This window comes from Microtus pennsylvanicus, chromosome 4 (genome assembly GCF_037038515.1).
Source record: "Microtus pennsylvanicus isolate mMicPen1 chromosome 4, mMicPen1.hap1, whole genome shotgun sequence".
Taxonomy (NCBI): domain Eukaryota; kingdom Metazoa; phylum Chordata; class Mammalia; order Rodentia; family Cricetidae; genus Microtus; species Microtus pennsylvanicus.
Genome location: NC_134582.1, coordinates 107,683,236 through 107,700,330, shown reverse-complemented (window position 1 = coordinate 107,700,330; position 17,095 = coordinate 107,683,236). Strand labels below are relative to the sequence as shown.

The 17,095-nt window shown below is 43.4% G+C and overlaps 1 protein-coding gene across 6 annotated transcripts in view; it reads left to right on the top strand.

Moving 5' to 3' along the window:
* Positions 1-4,512: 4,512 nt before the first annotated feature.
* Positions 4,513-17,095, top strand: part of Aoah (acyloxyacyl hydrolase) — a 186,850-nt gene continuing 174,267 nt past the window's right edge. For all 6 annotated transcript variants that reach the window (XM_075970119.1, XM_075970118.1, XM_075970122.1 and 3 more), the window contains exon 1: positions 4,513-5,019. In XM_075970119.1, coding sequence (XP_075826234.1) covers positions 4,788-5,019 — 232 coding nt within the window. In that variant the 5' untranslated portion in view covers positions 4,513-4,787. The remainder of the gene's footprint in view (positions 5,020-17,095) is intronic.

Genomic DNA, 17,095 nt, shown 5'->3' with positions numbered 1-17,095 from the left:
GCCAGTCCTAGGATAGTAGGATGACCTTTGGATTCCTTCATCTAAAGAGAATTGAATGAACTCCATTCTTAGTAAAGCTGTATTTGTTTTATTTGGCTATGAGCATTCACACTTGACTGTATAGCTCTGAAAGCCAGGAGAAGATGGTTTAAATCCACCTAGCCTTTGTCACATATGAGAATCTCAAGTCCTCCTCTGATAACTTGTGAGTCCGTGAAGCCTGTGTCTGCATGCCTTGCCCACCTCTATACTTGCTTCTGCCAGTCTCTCTTAGCTCTGTCTTGCTCCGTTCTGAAAAGGAAACTCAGCCACTCATGGATCTCCTTCCACAAAGCCTGGGCACCTCGTCCTCTCTCTACCATGTGCACAGGAACATCACAAATCCATCAGATTCCTGATAGCACTGGTCTTTGCCACTCAACCTCCCAACACCACCCCATGTCTGTCTAGCCAACAGCACCCCAGTGTATCCTCCTCCATCCTTGCTCTCCTCTCCTCTACCTCAGCTCTACTTAGGTGTCTTCTCTGCACCTCAGCTTTTGAGGTACATCTCTCACTGAAGCTGAACCTCCATACTCTCCCCTTGCTTTTAGCTAGGTAGGCCTGTCGTCAAGCTCCCAGAGTTAGCTGGTTACCTTCATCTGTGTCCCAATGCTAGGGCTCCAGGAATGCATAATTATACCCAGTTTTCATGTAAGTGCTAAGGATTTGAACTCAGGTCCTCTTGCATTCATAGTAAACACTCTTACCCACTGAACCGTGCCTCCAGTTCCCTTGGATGTATATATTTTTAAAAACTGATCAAAAGCATCACAAAACCTCCATTATTTTAGTAGATGCATCTCCTTTTCTAAAACTCTAGAATCTCAAAGTGAATGAGCCTGTGAGTTATAAATTGGAGGGCGGGGCAGGAGTATCAGGAGCACAAATCCCACTGGCTAGTTTGCAGATGCTGCAGTCTACTGCTCATTCACAAGGCGCTGAGAAGCCCTGGCTCATTCCTGGTAGTTGGCTTTTCCCTGTAAGCCACTGGTGTGACTCGTAGGAGTGGATTGCCCTGGTCTCCACAATTCCTGCCAGTTGACATCCCGTGAACTCAGAAATAAGAACTCATCTTTCAAGCATGAAGATCACTCCCACTTACTGAAAACATATTTCTCTTAGGTTTTCTGAATCCCTATGAAACATTGTGGGTTTTGTGCCTGTATTACTAAACCAAGGATTATGAAATTTTCTGAGTTAATATGCAAGTAAAATATTACATTCAGCATATCACTGGAGAACAAAAATGTTGATTCATTGTCAGCTCTACATTTTATAAATGAGGAATTTTTTAATCGATCCATAGCAATTGCACATTTTTACGGAATACCATGTGACATTTCAATATGTGTATACAGTGTGTGATGACCACACCTGGAAGCTAGCATGGATATCACCTCCGATCTTTGTCAATCTTTGTTGGTAGCATTATATTTATCTAGCATTAAAATGTGTTTTTTTTAAAATTACAGTCTCTTAATCCTCATAATCTTAATGTTAGCATAAGTGGCATTTGATAGTTAAATAAAGGGCTGGAAAGATGACTCTGGGATTAAAAGCATTTGCTGCCCCAGCAGAGGACCAAGTTTGGTTCCCAGCACACACATCTGCTGGATAACAGCTATCTGAAATTCTAGGGGACCCAACGCCCTTTTCTGGCCTACATGTGGTATACATACATACACTCAGGCACACACTCTTACACATAAAATATGAATAACTACATCTCTATGGTTAAATAGATTGCTGTTTTCAGGGTGCATCATTACTAAATGGTGAAGCGATGATAATGATATGAGTTTCTCTATCCAACCTCTGGAGATCTTTCAGAAAGACCACGTGTTTCATTGTCAGAAATAATTTGCCAGTTCTCGAGCAGATCATACATGGTATATAGAATGGGGCTCTGACTAGGAGAAGAGCTGTCTACAGGGGGCCTGGGTCTAGCCAGTCAGCATGAACAAGTTTGGAGCCAGACCTAGGAGAGGGCGGTATGAACCCGAGCACAGAGAGAGACAATGGAGTGAGGAGCGCCTTGTAGCAACCCAGCTTCTATGCCTTCTTTTCTTATTTACATCTTTTTCTACTTCTTTTTTTCTTGGTGAAGAAATTGCTGTGAATGAGAGGTGGAGGCCAATGCAGGTCAGAAGTAATCAGAAAGGGATTCATAACCAACAAGCCTGAACCACGGGTGCAGTTTTCAGGATCACAAATCCCCAGCTTGCTGCTGCAACGAGAAAGGGCGAAGTTTGCATCTGAGCTCAAGGAGCAGAGAGAACAAGTACTGCAAGAAGAAATCTCATTCTCAAGAACAGATTTTTGAGAAAATCAAAATGGGAGCATCTGATAGCAGGGCTCCTCAGGGGACATCACACGGGGCCACCAGCTCTTACAGACTGCGGGTGGCTTCTCACCAGGTTAATTAGAGATACAGGTCATTTGTATTCAGTACCTGATGATGGGAAACGATGCTGCCAGTCTGAGAGCTCACACTTGTGTGCTGGGGACCACTGAGGTTTTGTTAGTGGTGGTGTGTGCATGTATGTGTCGCTTCCAGTGTCAGCCGTCAGCATCGCCTGCCTTTCCTGTGTTCCTTTGGCACTGCCCACTCAGAAGTCAGCTGTCAAGTGTGAAGAGCACGGCCATTTATTCACTACCTGTTTTTAGTAGGTACTACCCTCCCATAGCCCTCTGAAGAAAAAGCATCCTAACTCCTTTTCTAGCAGAGGCATGTCACCAGTGAGAGGGCTAGGTACTTGCTCACTTCTGTAGGACTAAGTCAGGGTCACTTACTGGCCCAACCCAAAGCCTAGGTGTTTCAGATGTTTTCAAAGCTCCCAGCCCCCGGGCTGGCTGTGGGTGGAGTGGACTGGATCACACATAGATGATGAAGCACATACCACTTGCACAGATCCTGACCCCGAGGTTCTCCATGCTTGCTTGCAGCTGTGCAGTGAGACCACCTCGAGACTGTTCCAGATGCTTTTCTGAAATATTTCTTCAGTCTCTGGGTCAGACAGAATTGATCGTGCACTCTTGAGGTTTTACTGGCCCAGCCAAAAAAAAAAAAATATGTTCAATAAATTCTGCCCTTTTGTGTTCAAATTTCCCCCAAACGTTACATAATGCCCTGCAACTACCATGCAGCCTGACAATTCTCTCTAAGCTGAGCCTGGGCCACAGATGTGGTTGCATCGTTACCGGGGTAATAGCCAGAGCTTTAATTTACTATGCACTTACTTCTTGCCTGGCATGGTGCCTTGGGTTCAACATCACCTGATTCTGTGTTATAACCTTGTAAGGCAATACCACCATTACCGCTGGCAGCTGAAGAAACTGGAGGAAGAAAGTTGACTCACTTGGCTAATGCACTCCTCACGTAAAGGTCGACGTGACAGTCAAGCATGAGCCTTCATTTTCAGTCACCTTATCGTTCTATTTAAAGCTTCTCTTGACCACAAGGTCAGGGACCAAACGCAGCAGCACCTTGGCCTAGTGACAGACCTGCACAAGGTCAAATCACCATTCAGTAGGCAGCGCTATTTGTCCTCAGAAGGGACTTGAGGCTGAGAAGGGGGCAAGCTTGTGTGTCCAGGCAGAGTGCATGTGGAGTGGGGATCAGTATAACCAAATGTTATTAAGCAAAAAGTGCTAACCAATTTAAGCAACTCCCATGATCCTAAGTCTGTAATAAGTTTTTCTCAGACCCCAAGCAGGAAGGGACAGTCTATACGACCTTCTACTCTTGTCTGAACTTGGGTAATTTAACATCTGAGCTTGTCTGAGTGCTGCATATAATTTTGGTGTAACCTATTTAAGAAAACAAATATCAAGGCATTCAGATTAGGTGTCTTTTATTTTAAAGCCCTCTCCATTTTCAGATTGCTTTCCCCGGAAAAAATGGTGCCAGATTCTCAAAGTCAAAGCAGAAAAATCAGTCTCTCAAAAGTGAACCAGTCCCCAGTAGGTGGGAAGCAAACACATCTTGAAATGCTGAGGGAAAATGATGCCCCTGCCCAGGCAAGTAAATACAAACTCACACCTTTTTTCTTATTAGATTTAAAATCTAGGCTTGCTGACAGCCCATTGTCTTCTGCATACCAAATGGAAGGCTTTCAGAAAGCTGGGCCCGGGAAGCAATAGTCTCTCTTTGTCAGAGGAGAGTCACCACTCAACCAGAAGGTTCTCTGACCAAGCAAGGAGTCCACCCTCAAGCATGCAATCATTGAAAGGAAAGTGAAATAAGTTTAAATATAATTCTGATTACATATTGTAGCCGTAAGTATTCTGCGTTACAGCTGCAACTTCTTCGCTATGTGGGTGCTGCCAATCAGGTTGCTGAAGGACTGTGTGCATGTGGTGTGGTATTTTCTTCTTCGGTTTTAGTTTTCATTTGGCTTTGTTTTGCAAGAATGAAAGGGGAAGGGCCTCTCTCTTCCAACTGAACAGAGTACTCTGGGCAAACCTCAAGGTCCATGTGGTTTATGGTCACTGACTTCAGCCAGAGGCCGGAAGGGCTGTTGCTGTCACTGTGCAACTTGGGTATTTTTTTCCTGAAGTCTTTGCTCAGAGGGACTGCCCACCAAGGACTTCTCCAGCTCTTGCCAGCCTTGGACATCTGAGTCTCTCTCAGAGTTCTCAAAATATCCAGCTGTGTGTGTGTGTGTGTGTGTGTGTGTGTGTGTGTGCGAGCACACACACACACACACACACGTGTTGCAGCACACTTGCTGCAAAGTGTATTTATGGCAGTGTGCATTTCGGAGGTGGTAACTCTAGAGAGGTCGAGGAGGGTTGAGAAGAAGAGTGATCTTGTGGACAAGACAACGGCTCCTGGTATACATCTCAGGATGAAGTCTTCTTGGAAAGTTCTCAAGGCCACCCCTCTGTTTCTTCTTCTGCTCTCCCAATCTTTGGCCTCTGTACCCTATGAGAACCAGCCAGGTGCCAGCTACTCTGATAGTCACAGCTGTGTAGGTATGTACATTTTAATTTTTTCTATGTGTTCATAACAATGAAGTCTGATACTTTGCTTGCACGATAATCCCTCACCCTCAAGGTTAGATGTGATGGTATGTACTTACATGTATTCCTAGCACTCAACCGAAAGAGGCAGGAGGCTCACCGGATGGAGGCTAGCCTGGGCTACATATTGAGACCCTGTCTCAAAAGTAAACAAGCAAAATGTTTTTTTTTTCTTTTCTGTTATTGGACAGGTTTTCTTTTGGATCGGCTTTCCTAACAGTCTTAAATTCTCAGTTCTTTTCATGGCTCTGACCTCAGACATCTGGGTTAGATGTCTATCCCCTTCCTCCTCCTGCTGCTAATCTTTCATTGGCTCTTACCAAGCCCTCTCCCTACCCCTGTGTCCTTCTTAATGGACAGGGCTAATGATGTGTACTTCACAGGGGAACTGTGAGAACTAAGATCATGCATCCATGTATGTGACATCTGTATACTAGGAGGACTCAGCCTCCTCAGCTTCCTTCATTCTTTTGGGAATCTACCTATTAGTGGCCCAGGAGAAACTCTGGACACTGGCTGAGATATAACCTAGTTACTTCTCCTTTATAGGAACATTTTATTTTCAATTTCTCTTTGTATTTGCTTTGTGTCTTCTGAGTATAGTAAGAAATAAGGCGAGGACTTTGGTTCCGGCTAGTTTTATGTCACCTTGTCACAAAACCATCTGAGAGGAGGGAACCTCAATTAAGAAAATGCTGCTGTAAGATTGGAAAGCCTGTAGGGCATTTTATTAATTATGGATTGATGGGGGAGGGACCAGCCTACTATGGGTAATTCCTTTCCTGAACTGGTAGTCCTGGGTTCCATAAGAAAGCAAGCTGAGCCAGGAATGAGGAGCAAGCCAGAAAGAAGCACTCCTCCATGTCCATGGCCTCTGCATCAGCTCCTGACTCCAGGTTCCTGATGGGCTCTTACCAAGACTCCACTCAGGGATGGGCTCTTAACCTGGAAGTATTAGCTGAAATAAACCCTTTCCAAGTTGCTTTTGGTCACTGTGTTTCATCACAGCAATAGAAAGCCTAACTATGACACCTTCCAAATTCATAGTATACATGGAGCTTGTAACAGTAGAGGGAACTGAGATGGCATGGGTGATTGAGCCATATAGATTCAATTAGAAACGATTACTCTGCAAACAGTATGGAATCTTAAACAAAAAGAACCCTAGGGATAAGTGTGATAGTCAAGTACTACACACAGACAACCTGGGCACAAGTTCTGACACTTAGGAATTCTGTGAAGAGGCAATATTAAAAAGTCTGAATTAGTTGTGTTTTACCAAAGCCATGATCATATTATGCACATTAGGGAACTCATCTCTAGATCCAAATACTCCTTTAAAAATAAAACCCAAGGAACAAGGTTCACTGGTTCCTTTGGAAACAGGAGAGTGTATGGGGGAGGGGGTGGCGGTCATCTCCATGCAGTCTTTGCCTTCCTACCGGGTCTAGGAGGTGTGTGGGGGGGTCATCTCCATGCAGTCTTTGCCTTCCTACCGGGACTAGGAGGTGTGTGGGGGGTCATCTCCATGCAGTCTTTGCCTTCCTACCGGGTCTAGGAGGTGTGTGGGGGGTCATCTCCATGCAGACTTTGCCTTCCTACCGGGTCTAGGAGGTGTGTGTGGGGGGGGTCATCTCCATGCAGTCTTTGCCTTCCTACCGGGTCTAGGAGGTGTGTGTGGGGTCATCTCCATGCAGACTTTGCCTTCCTACCGGGTCTAGGAGGTGTGTGTGGGGGGGGTCATCTCCATGCAGTCTTTGCCTTCCTACCGGGTCTAGGAGGTGTGTGTGTGGGGGGGGTCATCTCCATGCAGTCTTTGCCTTCCTACCGGGTCTAGGAGGTGTGTGTGGGGGGGGTCATCTCCATGCAGTCTTTGCCTTCCTACCGGGTCTAGGAGGTGTGTGTGTGGGGGGGGGGGAGTCATCTCCATGCAGTCTTTGCCTTCCTACCGGGTCTAGGAGGTGTGTGTGTGGGGGGGGGGGGAGTCATCTCCATGCAGACTTTGCCTTCCTACCGGGTCTAGGAGGTGTGGGGGGGGTCATCTCCATGCAGACTTTGCCTTCCTACCGGGTCTAGGAGGTGTGTGGGGGGGTCATCTCCATGCAGTCTTTGCCTTCCTACTGGGTCTAGGAGGTGTGTGTGGGGTCATCTCCATGCAGACTTTGCCTTCCTACCGGGTCTAGGAGGTGTGTGTGTGGGGGGTCATCTCCATGCAGTCTTTGCCTTCCTACCGGGTCTAGGAGGTGTGTGTGGGGTCATCTCCATGCAGACTTTGCCTTCCTACCGGGTCTAGGAGGTGTGTGTGTGGGGGGTCATCTCCATGCAGACTTTGCTCTCCTACCAAGTCTAGGAGGTGAGGTGGGTCACTCCATCCAGTCTTTGCCTTCCTAAAATCACAACATACTGCCAATTCCTTTTCCTGCCAGCAAATTTGCAAGCCTGTCAAACAGAATAACTGGGGAAAAGCTCCTGAGAGTTAGTTCCATTTCCAGGGTGGCTACAAATGGACTTTCTGGGTTTGGTTCGGCAATCTACCCTGAGATCCTCAGGTTGTCACATCAGAATGGACATAAGGTTTCTGTTTCCTTCCCTGCGTGGTCCCCAGGAAGTCTATGGGGAGTTGGAAACTGTGTTAAGAGAATTCCAGGAATTTGCTCTGCATCTCTACTGTTGCAGAGCAATTGAAAATAATAATAATTTGTTGTAGCAAGATTTTATGGGTAAGGAATTTGGGCAGAGCTTGATGGTAATTTCCTGTGCCGTGTAGGAGTAACGGAGTTGATGGGAGATATGGAAATGGTGGATCGATGGGTCTGAAACTAAGAGAGCTTCATTCTCGTGTTTAGTGCCCTGGAGGTGGAGGATAGTTAGAAGTGTGGTTCATCTAGGAACATCCCTCAGAGCATCTACTCTCAGGGGTCCCAGGAGGGGATGACTTGCTGTATGACTGCAATCCCAGAGAGAGGATTCCAAATGATGAGAGCTTGAAGCTTTCCATTTTTCCTGGTTCCATTCTGGAAACTCCTGCCATTCAACTATCTGGTATAACTCAGAACTTCTGGCAAAGTTTGCTGGGTGACTTACTCACCTTTGTCATGATAACAAAGAACGTAGGTGTAAGGTATTTATTTATGTGATTAATATTTAACTGAGGCCTGTATACTCAGGTGTGAAAGTGGTCCATGTTGGCTGGTGTCTTGCTGCTTGAAGCTGCTTCCTTAAAGGAAGTAGACAGAGACAATTTTGTGCAGAAGTTGATTGTAGAGTATTCTTGGGGGGGAAAAGTGAGGGAGCACAAGTTCCCACAAAACAGCCCCTAGGTGTGACCTTCTCCCAAAAGGGGGGCGCTTATTCTTATTGAGGTGTCTTTATATGATGTAGGCAAGAGACTTGGGATCACTGTGATGCCTCAGATCAATAGTCAAAGAAGCAAAGAAGAGACTGAATATTTCCAAAAGTTGTTCCCGGGCTCTTTTTGCTCATAGGACATCTGAGAAATGTCTTTAGAAGTAGTGAGGTAAAGTCACTTCAGCTCATGGTTGTGGGGAGAGCTTCGTGGAGGAGGTGATTGGTTATGCTGGCAGCATCCCGCTGGTCCGGCCTTGCTGCTAACACCCTAACAACTTTCCCATAAAAACTTTAAACCCTCACGGAGAAAGCGTCCCTTCAAGCTGCTCAACACACTAGTTCCTTACATGGTTCCTGAATGGCAAACAAATGGCAGGCTCTGGGTTCTGAACCAAGAATACAAAGGTAAATAACAAGAATTTTTAAAGTGTCTGTCTTCAGGGAAGTTACTACCCATTTTAGAGAAAAATCTAGAGATTGGTAAAGATTAAAATTCCTCTCACTGAAGAAATGTCGGCACTGAGTGTGACTTAAACACACCCTGCCTGCACACTGCATTGCTGGAGGTGGAGCCACAAGGGTCAGGAGGCCAGCCAGAGCAACAGTAGGCAACTAAACGCCATCTATTCACAAAGTCCCCAGAAGGTGGCAGACATGATGGTGTTTTGGTGCTAGAGAGATGACTCAGCATTTTAGAGCATTGATTACCCTTCCAGAGGACCTTGAATCCATTCCTAGTCCCCACAGGGTGGCTGAAAATTGCCTTTGATTTCAGTTCCAAGGGACCAAACACTCTCACACAAACATACACCAATGCACATAAAATCAAAATAAATAAATTAAAGAAATAATTTCATAATTTTAGAAATTTTCTTATTGAAAGATGACCAGTGTAAGAGGGTAATTTCAGTTATCTCAAAGGCTGCAGCAGATTCCTCACCTCTCAGGAACCCAGGGCAATGAAACTGTGTGGAGCAAGAGAGTAAGCAGGTGGATGTCCACAGTCCAACACAGCAGGAGAATTCATCTTTGTAGTCATCATCTACAGTCTCAACACAAAACCCTTCCTGGCCAAGGAAGTGTGTCCCTGCTTTAACTAAAATCAAATAAGTAACAAAGCTTCACAGGAACTCAAACGTTCATAGATGCCTCCCCACAGTGGAAGTAGTTCTTGCTTTCTGTATATAATAGTGCTCAATGGACGGAGTGCCTCCATTTTCATGAACATGAGCATTTAAACATCACAGTTGTTCTGACATATCTCCTGTTCTGTAGCCATTTTTCTGCAGCTCCCCAACTCTTAAAAAAATTACATGTACTCTGCACATATTTGTAACAGATGTAATTTTAGGTAAATATAAAATAATGACTCTATGTGTTTTTTGAGGATCCTTAGTGTTTTTATCTGTTCTCCCTCCCACCTCCTTCTGTATTATCCTCCATCCCCTCCATGATAATAGCCCCCCCATATTTCCATTTCTGACTTCATAGTATCTCTGTCCTGCTGTTCCCCACTCTATGGCTCCTCCCCTCTTGGTCCCTTTTTATTTTCTAGTTCCAGTGGCTATTCTCTACTTCATATTCACCTCTACACATCTGGAGCTAAAAACCACAAATACGAAATGCAGTGTTTATCTTTCTGGGTTTGAGTTACTGCACTCAGTACAACATATTCTAGCTCTTCCATTTACCTCCAAATTTCATGATTTCATTGGCGTTTTTTTTTTTCAGTTTTTAATACACACACACACACACACACACATATGTATATATTCCCAGATGGAGATACCATGTCAAATCTATACTACTAATATTTTTTTCCTATTCTGTGGGTTTTTCTTCACTTTTATAACCATGTCCCCTCTAGAATAACTTCTTTGTAGTGAGTCCCCTTTTTTAATTTTGTCTCTTGTGCTTCTGAGGTAATAGAGTAATAACCATACTTCCAAGTTGCCATTGTCAGTGAATCACTCTAGTTTCTATATGTGTATCCCTTTACCTAATTTCCCAGACACCGAATCCCTAAGCAGCATATGGCAACCAGCCATGTAATGCCCACTTAGACTGCAAGTTAGAGGAATTGGATTGGTCCTAAGACAGGCTCAGAAGCAGCGTGCACGGTTGGAAGGTGTGGAGCCCTAGATTCAGTTCCCACGGCCCCCAAATGAATAAAGGAATCTAATTGAGTTAAGATGGGCCTGAAAAGGAGGAAACTCTCTTAGGATAACCCCAGAGATGAAGTTTAGAATCAAAAGTCAGAGAAACAGTGGATGCTAAAAATCAAGCCAGGTGTCAGGAAATGGTGAATGCCAGTCACCTGGGCATCTTCTCGGTGCTTGTGTCCTGCAGATGAGCTGGTTTGGTTGCTCTCTGCCCTTTGGTCAGGTCTGTGTGGTGGTACACCTCACAGATTCCTGGGCGCGCCATCTGGTTGCCAATCCTGGTTTCATGCTCTGGAGAGAACCCAGGCTGTCGTCACACCACTGAATAGAGAAGCAAGAGAGAGAAAGCCCTAGGCACAGATACAGTTCCCGGAGGAGTGGCTTTGTTACAACTGAGCAGATTCTCCAAAAAGAGCCACCACAGGTGTCAGGCTATGGAGCAACATCACCCCCCACCCCGCACACCAATAGCAAGCAACCTTAGCTTCCAACCAGGAGCCTTGCACTGGGAGAACTGAACATTAGTCCCGAGAACACAGGTCTTGACTTCACTCTGAGTCAGAGCAAGCTGCAGGAATTTCCTGTCATTCACACTTTCCACCTGCCCTCTGGACAAGTACACACTGGACTGTGCCTCACCCTTCCAGAGGTCATAGAATCAGTAATAAGCCAGGTTCCATTCCCTAAAACATCAGTTTCAGTACAGAATGATTTACAGGCTAAGATTGTCTATATTCTCTTTATTGACAATTTATTGAGTTGTTAGTTCTTCAGTCTCTGTTTCTCTGTAACTGACTGGGCAATAGTTTGCAGACACCTCTTCTATGGGCAGCAGAAAGTGTTTGCCTCCTATGCTCCTTTTGGGTATCATGGGTTCTCCTCTTCCCAAGGCCCAAGGCTCTAGAGTTCACAGGGCTATCTCACAGGGCCATCTCACAGCAATCCTGTGCCCGCTCCCCCCACTGCTGTTCTGCCTCTCACATGCTGTTCAAGGACTTACAGACCCTCAGGGTTTAGCCAGAGCACACCCTGGTTCCAGGGTGCCACTCTGCATTCATCCCTCACTTTAGTAATCTTGTGTATTCTTCTCCCCATAGTGTTCTGTCTTTACTTTGAAATTATCATTGAATTTAGTCCAGTCTTTATACAAATGGAAGCTTACTGATCATTTGAGCTGCCTACATCCTGTCTACTTTCTTTTTCTGTAGTATCCTGGGTTCAAAGTCTTGAAAACAAAAACCAGAGAGACACAACAGAGGAAGGAAGTGTCTGTGGCTTTGGGACAAGGTCATGGAGTGAGCAGGGCTTTAAAAAGTGGTGGCAGCATCTTATTCTTTAGGGAAAAATTAATAATACTTTCTTTTCCTTTTTATGAGTGTTGTGCAGGAAAGAGGAAGGAATGAAAACGTTGCACAGTATTAAATGAAATCCCCATGAAGTTATAATGTGCCAGTCTCTCTCAATAGACCTTCCCAGAAAGAATGAACATAGGAATGCCGGTTTGCAGCAATCACACAGTTCTCTCTGAATTGTGAGGTCACTCGTGGTCTGTATTTTCTGTCCAGAACTTTACTGAATTTTCTAGCTATTCACATGCGTGCAATAGGAAGAGCAAAGGGTAGAAAGTCCAGACTCTTAGAAGGATGAACCTCGACTCTGCCACTCGACATATGTGGCCTCAGGGTGTCACTTAACCCTCTGTACCTTCCTACCCAACAAGATGAGAATGACACGGGGTAAGGAAATGATACCACGGCAGAGATAGACTTAGCATTGTCTTGGCACACCACAAGTACTCAAAAAGGTTGTGATGATCCAAACCTGAATATCAAGAAAGAAATATACTGAAATTGTGTTCCAAAAGTTCTGAAATGAGACTTACTGCAATGCAGAGTCCAAGGAAACGGAACAATGACATGTAAAAGTACAGCTTGTGGAAATCGGAGAGGGTCTAAAGGACAGATCCTCTCCAAAGAAATGTCACAGCCGTTTCCTGAAGATGGGAATGACACGCAGATACAGCATCCTGAGTTCCTAGGAAATAAAGCGAACAATTGGAGTACCAGCTGCCTACAGAGGTGGGTGGTGGTTAAACTTGTAGTTTTGTACTAAGCAAATCTAGAGTAACAAAGTGACTTCACAGATCTACAGTCTACCCTGGAGGGATTGCCGCAGTCTATGGAGCTTCCCCATCCCAGTGAGAGGAAGTGAAGAGAGCCACACTTAAGACAGAGTCTCAGAAAGTCCTTAATGGACTCTCAGTAGCAATGCTTTAAAAAGAAAAGGAACTGAGGTGAGGGGAACACGGAAACCTTGCGTGGCAGCTGCAAAGAGAATATAGACGCTGGCAATCTCCCCATGGCACTCTGCAGAAACAGTGGGGAGAAGATGTTTCAAAAAGACTCCCTGCCCCAAGGCAGGCAGCCTGCAGTTTGAGCCTCAGGCCCCACATGCTGCAAAGAGAGAACTGATTTATCCAATTTTCCCCTGACCTCTGTAGACAGGCTGGGATAGGAAAATGTACTGACACAGCACAGTACTGTGTCCAGCGGACATACACTAAGAAACTTTAAAAATGGATAAGATGACTTCATGGTGCATGGCTTTCTACAGATGTGCAGTGTAATAAATTGTTCTCCGCTAACAAGCTCAAAGTTGCACATGCTCGCTGTCTCATAGTTTCTGTACATCAGACATCTGGACATAATGTAATTGGGTTCTTTGCTACGGATTGAAAAGGTTGAAACTGAGGTGTCAGAGGGGTCATGTCTTAGAACCCATTCTATTGCTGTGCAGAGACATTGTGGCCATAGCAATTTATAAAAGACAGCATTTAATTGGAGACCTGTTTACAGTTTCACGGGGTGAGTCGTGACCATCAGGGCAGGGAACATGACAGCAGGCAGGGAGGCAGGGAGCCGGAGCAGTAGCTGACAGCTTGCATTCTGATCTGCAAACAGAAGGCAGAGAGAAAGGGAGCTACTGGGTCTGGTATGGGCTTTTGACACATCAAAGGCCACCTGTGACACGCCTCCTCTAAGGAAGCCACACTTCCTAATCCTTGCTACCAAACACTCAATATATCTATGAGCCTCCTGGAGGAGAGGGAGCATTCTCATTCAAACCACCGCAGGGCTGAGCTCCCATTTAGGACCCAGCTTTCAGTGGCTTTTGACAGTATTCCACCCTCCCATTAGTAGAATCAGGGCCCCTTTGCTTACTAGCTACCATCTGTCAGTGACTAGAGGCTGCTGCTTAGCATAAGAAGTCAGCAACACACTGCTTTATTTTCTGTCCAGCACCACCTAGAGAAAACTCGACATTTAAAAGGATTTGTTGAGTATTTCAGGCCCACTCCAGAAAATAGAGTTACTCCAAGTAAATTGGTTAGCATCCCAATTCCATACACAAATCCATTTGTTATCGTGATACAACAGAGCAAAGAGGCATCAAATACACCAACCTTCTCTCAGAGGACTACACCAGGAACAAAAGCCTTATAATTCTGATGAAAAAGCATTAAAACGCTAAAAAGGGCAAAGGCCACCAAACTGAATACTGTGATAATATCATAAGAGGATCCGTAGAGCATGCCCAAAGTCGTTCCTCGAATAGACATGAAAAGCTATGCACATGTGGCCGGTCGTGATTAGAGAATGGTTTCTGTCTTGGTGAGTTTTACTGTTGGGATTCTTGAATGTTTTATGGGATTGTTTTTTTTAGTTTTGGAAACTTTTATATTTAAGCTTTTACTCAAAAACTTCACCATGCAAATTTGAAAAGAAAAACAAATTGTTCCAATGCCATAGCCTTTTGTTGATAAGCTGTTTTCCAGTTACCAAAGCTTGAACAAAATCTCCTGGAAAGAGGCTGTGTCTGCAGAGACTGCTTGATTAGAAGTGCAGGACGATGGAGAGACAGGAAGGCTACAGGTCTGAAGGCTAATTACCTTATCTTCGACTAGCTTTGGCAACGACTTCAAATGCAATCACATTGAAAGTATTTTGCCAATGCTCAGCAAATAGACTTTGAACAGACACACAGGATGATAATAAGGGGCCAAATGAGAAGTCTAGACTTGAAAATCAGTAATAATTCACTAGATAGGCTGGGCAGATTAGAATTCACAGAAGAAAGGTCCATGAGCTAGAACACCAATCAATGGATATGACCCAAAACAAAGCTGGAGGAGAACTTGACTTGAAGAAAATGAGCCAAGCCTCGGAAACATGTGCTACAATGTCCTATATCTCAGTACCTATGAAATGAGTGTTCTAAGAGGAGAGGAAGAAAAAGCTTGTAAAACTGCATAAAAAACTAAATATTAACACTGCTTCAAAACTGAGGGAAAATATTAACCTACTGATCGAAGACTCTTAAACTTCACACAGAATAAATACAGAGCAGATCTTGGCACTTCATAGCCAGTATCCTGAAAACAAATACCGTTTGAAGCCCTTGAACACAACAACAGAAATATGACATATCCCCTACAGGAAAACAGTATAAGTAATTCATACCGTTTAATTTATAGCGTGTGGATGGAGGCAGAGGAGTAGAATGACAGAAGGTGCTGAGAGGGGACAAAAAGCTATTAACCCAGATTCTATGCCATATTAAACTATAACTTAAAAGTGAGCATAAAATATAAACACATTTCCTGATGCATTGCTAGTAAATTTGTAATATAAGAAGTACAAGCAGAGAGCTGAAAAAATGACTCAGTGGTTAAGAGTACTTACTGTTCCTGCAGAGGGCCCAAGTTTAATTTCTAGCACCCACATGGTGGCTCACAACCATATAGACACCAGCCATGCACACAATGCACACCCATGCATGCAGGCAAAACATCTATACACATAAAATAAAATAAATCTCTTAAAAAAATAAGTGCTGTAAGGGCTGGAAAGATGACCTAGTGAGCAAGCTCTTGCTGCACAAGTGTTAGGCCCATAATTCAGTCTTTACTGCCCTTGTAAAGAGTGGGCATGTGTGGTGGCCTGCCTCTAGGCTCCACTTGAAAGACAGAGATAAGGGATCCTCAGGACAAATCGATTGCCTCTACTAGCCAAATTCTTAGGCTTTAGGTTCACGTGAAAGACCCTACCTCAGTATATAAGAAGAAGCATCGTCAAAGTAAATATCAGAAGTCAACCTTTGACCTCTGCATGTGGGAGTTCACAGATGCATACACATATTCATCTTCTTACATATGTTCACATATATTAGAGCATTCATACACACATACATGCTTGTATACATATGTATATACACATACATGTACATGCACACACACATATTAAAATAAAAAAGAACTAAAAGAGAAGTTCTTTAAGCAGAAAGAAAATACAATACATGGTAACTTAGAGTCATAGGAAGAGAGACAGAAAGCTCAGGTTATGGTACATATGAAAAGAAGATATATTTATGCACACAAATACTTTTCTGAGTATGTTGAGCGAGAATGCTTAAAACAGTAATTAAAACACTGTATTGTTTTGTCTACATTATGAGAGAATTAGCTCAAAGGAGAGAGGAAGAAATAAAACAGCACAGAAGCAAAGCTGTAAACTTTGTGCTAATTAAAGTGCTATTAGCGTGGTATAAATTATGATAGATTGGAGCTGCACATTATTATTCAGGGCCCACTGAGAATGGAAATATTCTGGTAAAACACTACTAAAAATGTCACCAGGAAGAAAGTAATACTGAAAGACACTTGTTTACACACACACCACACACACACACACACACACACACACACACACTTACACAGCTAGAAATCTTATAGTTGGCATTCTCTGTGGGGACCACACCTACCATTAAAAAGTGAAGATAATCAGAACTAGGTTGTTTTTTCTAAAGTAACATCCAATTCGATTCTGCATACTAGAGACATGCCTAGATTTAAAGGCATAAATAGGTTGAAAATAAAAGGATGAGAAAAGATTTGACACCGAAAGAGTAACTATAAGACTTCTTAATTTATGATACAGAATATGCCTTAAGCTATAGAAAAGTATAAAAGCAGAGGCTTCTTTTGTAATGATAATGACACTATTATACCAACCAAAGATAAGTTGTTATATATTACTATTGTATATTGTATTGTTCTTATGTATGTGAAATTAATAAAATCCTTAAAATATAAGAAATCGTGACAGAATTGTAAAGAAAATTATATATAGTCTTTTATTTGATGTAGTATTATATTATTTGCATATATATTATGCCAATCGAGTCATGTTTAGAGAGAAATGTATAAATTTATTTAGAAGAAAAATCTAAAGTCATTAACCTGCATTCAACTTCAAGAATTTAGAGAAGCAATATTTCAAACACAAACTAAGTAGAAGAAGGAAAATAAACATCAAAATAAAAATTAATAAAATGAAAACAAGTACACTAATGAAAATCAAATGCTGTTCTTGGAGAAGACAAACAAAACCAATGAACTCTTAAAGGAACTTACCTGTTAAAATGAATAAACATGATTTTAAAAAGCTCAACAGAAAGCA